This window comes from Athene cunicularia, assembly GCF_003259725.1.
Source record: "Athene cunicularia isolate RWA chromosome 4 unlocalized genomic scaffold, athCun1 chr4_part2, whole genome shotgun sequence".
NCBI classification, from domain to species: Eukaryota; Metazoa; Chordata; class Aves; order Strigiformes; family Strigidae; genus Athene; species Athene cunicularia.
This window is the reverse complement of record NW_020799099.1, coordinates 23758098-23761419: the sequence shown is the minus strand read 5'-3', so window position 1 is coordinate 23761419 and position 3322 is coordinate 23758098. Positions and strand designations below refer to the sequence as shown.

Below are 3322 nucleotides of genomic sequence, written 5' to 3'. Positions count from 1 at the left end.
GGGGCTGAGCAGAGGTACCGGAGGGCTGGCCTGGCTCCTCCAGGGGGAGGCGGGTAACGGCGGGTGAAAGCTCCGGAGGAGCCAGGTCACCCCGCCGGTAGCCCCGCTCAGCCCCAGGAGATGCCCCGGGCGGCCTCTCCCCGCGGCTCAGGGACCGCGGGAGCCTGGCAGCCGCCTGCGCAGGGCCGCGGCACACATGCCCTGGTGATCCCCAGCTCTTACCGCCTCAATCAAGCCGTGGTTGCCCTTCACAGGGACTCGACATCCGTGTGTCTCGCTGACGTTCAGACGTCGGAAGGAGCTGGCGTTTCTAGCACGCATGTGCCCTGACAGCACAGCTCAGGCCGTGCCAGGCTGTAGAAGCCAAGCCTCAGGCAATAAATTCCCCCAAGAGCATGAAAGATAACGTGGCACTTGATAATGCTGTGCCAGCTCCTGTGGAGTGCTGCTTTCTGTGCCAGAACGTGCCAGCGTTCCTCAGAAGCGCTCGGGTCAGAAGCTGCTGATCTGAAAGGGCTCAAGAGACTTGTTTCAGATGGTGTGTCTTACACTTATGTTCTTACATGTCTTCCACATCTTCCCTAGCCCGCCTGCTCCGAGTACGGTGTGCCTGGATGTCCAAGGGATTACAATCCTGTTTGTGGGACAGATGGGGAGACCTACTCCAATGAGTGTGTGCTCTGCCTTTCAAACAGGTAGTCACTCAATTGACATCCTAACCTTCCCTTCCCTCTATTGCAAGCAAAATATTCACCCTCACATCCCAATTAACTGATGGATTATTGGCTTTGGATCATTCACACTCTGTTAAACTGCAGCTTTAGCAGTGTCTTCTCAACCATCAGTCCCTTGCAACAGCTTTTACCATGACACCTCTGAACGGCTTGGGTTGGATTCAGTTAGCTGGGAGTAGTGAATATTCACTTTTGTAGTTCTTGAGAAGGAGCATCTCAGAGAGGGGTTGGCGGTCACCTTCACACAATGCCACATGACCATTAAATGTAATACCAGACTCTTCCACACTCTTCATATCACAAAACGTGAAATATCCCACCTCAAATACAGATTTTACTACAGAATGTTTACATTCAAGATCCAATCTCCTATGCTTTCTCTCACAGAGTAGAGTAAGAATGCCAGATGTTAGGAGTAAATACTATTTTGCCATTCAGATGGTTTAAAAAATCAATAAAAATATCTCCTATTCCTTGAAGGAATTTTGTTCTTTAATAATTTAATCATTTTTAAAAACAAATTGAAAACATAGAAACTCAGTACTTAATTGTTACTCCCCATTAGGTATCACTGCATTTAACTGAACACCTAGAAACACATGGGACAGTCTGCTTTATAAAATGTCTGTTAAATTCCAAGTGTAGTGCTTCTCTTCTAAAGTATTTTTCTTCTCCTTGCAGTGAAAATAAAAAGGATGTCCAAATTTTCAAGGTGGGGACATGCTGATGGTTACTTTTCAAGGAAAGAAGGACAGAGAAATGGAAACACCACCTTAAATATACCTTCTATGTAGCCTGTCTTAAAAAATAAATTTGCTTGTTCAAACAAAGTATTGTTACTTGTTTAAAACCAATGTTTATAAGCATAGCCATAAATGTTCTTATGACCTGAACCTCAATATATTTTCTCATGCAAGACAGACCATAGGGTAAGAAAGAGATGTCCTGACTGTATACCAGTAGGTCAGTTGTTCAGAGAAGGAAATAAACAGGTACCGTGTGCCATTCTCCCAGCATCGCCTGGGACCAAGGAGACCCCAGCGCCTCTGCTGCAGGCAGTGCTGGCAGCCAAAGCTGCTCCTTGTTTCTGGGAGGATCTGAGCCCTCAGGTGCCAACGACCCCCAGGGAGCCACTGGAGGGGTTTCCTGTGGCAGCTACCAAACTGGTGACAGCAGCCTGACATGTACCAAGACTCTGCCCCCGGCGCCCTATCCTGTTGCTGGCAGAGGGCAGCAACCTGGGCACCCTCTGCTCCTGATGCAAATAAGGCATGTTTTGGAGTGCTAGAGGTGTGAGCAGGGGGCACATGCTGCTCCCCAGCCCTCTGGGCTCTGCTCCCTGGGGTGAACCTTTATAGATCAAAAAGTTGATGTCTCAGAATTTCAGTATGGTGGACTTAATCTCTGGTTTACATCAGAATTTTGTGATGCATGTGGGACAATGTTAGGCTTAATCATATCATATCATATCTTAATCCTCACTCAAAAGAATACTTTCTAAAACTAAAAAAAAAAAAAAAAGCCCAGTAATATACTCCAGTTGTGTGTTTATGAAGCTTTATAGCTCAAGAAGATGGTGAATTTCAGTATGATGGGCTCAATTTTTATTGTAAATTAAAATTGTACGTTACCTTTAGGACAATGCTGGTCTTATTCACATGAAGAGTAGGATTCACTTCTAGACTAAGACTCTAATGTCCTGTGAAGCCTTAGGACAAGGCTTACTTTTATGAAGAGTCCTCACTCTTCTGATTTAAACCAATTGCCTTCAGTGGTACTGTTAGAGGTCCATTTTATATACAAGGGAGGTAGGAAGTCATCTAGATGACTGAGTGCTAGAATAGCAAAATTAAATGGCAGAGAGGGAAAGATAGCCTGTGGGTCTTGCATCAGTGGCTACAGTGGGCTGACATTGATGACTTCCACATGCTCTGACTGCCCAAAATTTGGACAATTTGGTTGTTCCCAAAATTGTCACCTCGCTGCCTGTTTGGCTACAGAAATGGTTTCACTGCTGGCAACTCTAGCCTCTGCTGCTCAGGGAAGTCTCCCAGCAAGGAGATTTTTGAAGCCAGGCTACACTCCTGTCCTTCCTGTTTCCAGAGTCATTGGATTCTGAAGGTGTATTACTTGGAGGGGAAGGTGATCGGGCAGGCTCAGAGCGTGGTGAAGTACCCAGACGCTGAGGCCATCACCACACTGCACTGGGTCTAGCAACCCTCTCAATCTTGATACCCAGAGCTCCTTGAAGCAGGTAGCATTAACTTTTCCACTAAATCAAGGCAGAAGTATTTCTTTTCTCTTGAGATTATTTTTCTTTTTAAACTTTTGACACTGCTCTTCTTATTGTAATAAAAAACCCAGAATACCTGAAAGCAGGAGTTGTCCAGAATCTCTGTATTTTTGTAATCTTCTTTTAATCTGACTTTTATTTTCATCTGTTTCACTGTTGTTTATCCTTCAGGTGAACTGTTTTTTGGATGAACAGTTCAGAAAGTTTGTTGCAACTGCTGTAGCTATCTTGCCCAACTTTCCTTTTGCACTCTCTTGTTGCGTTTTAAATCTTGTTTTATACTCTTGTTCTTCAA

The 3322-nt window shown here is 45.2% G+C and overlaps 1 protein-coding gene across 1 annotated transcript in view; it reads right to left on the bottom strand.

Moving 5' to 3' along the window:
• DUSP4 (dual specificity phosphatase 4) overlaps positions 1 to 321 on the bottom strand; it is a 105709-nt gene extending 105388 nt beyond the window's left edge. The window contains exon 1 of the mRNA XM_026847947.1: positions 223 to 321. Within this exon, the coding sequence (XP_026703748.1) occupies positions 223 to 321 (99 nt within the window). The remainder of the gene's footprint in view (positions 1 to 222) is intronic.
• Between the last annotated feature and the right edge of the window lie 3001 nt (positions 322 to 3322).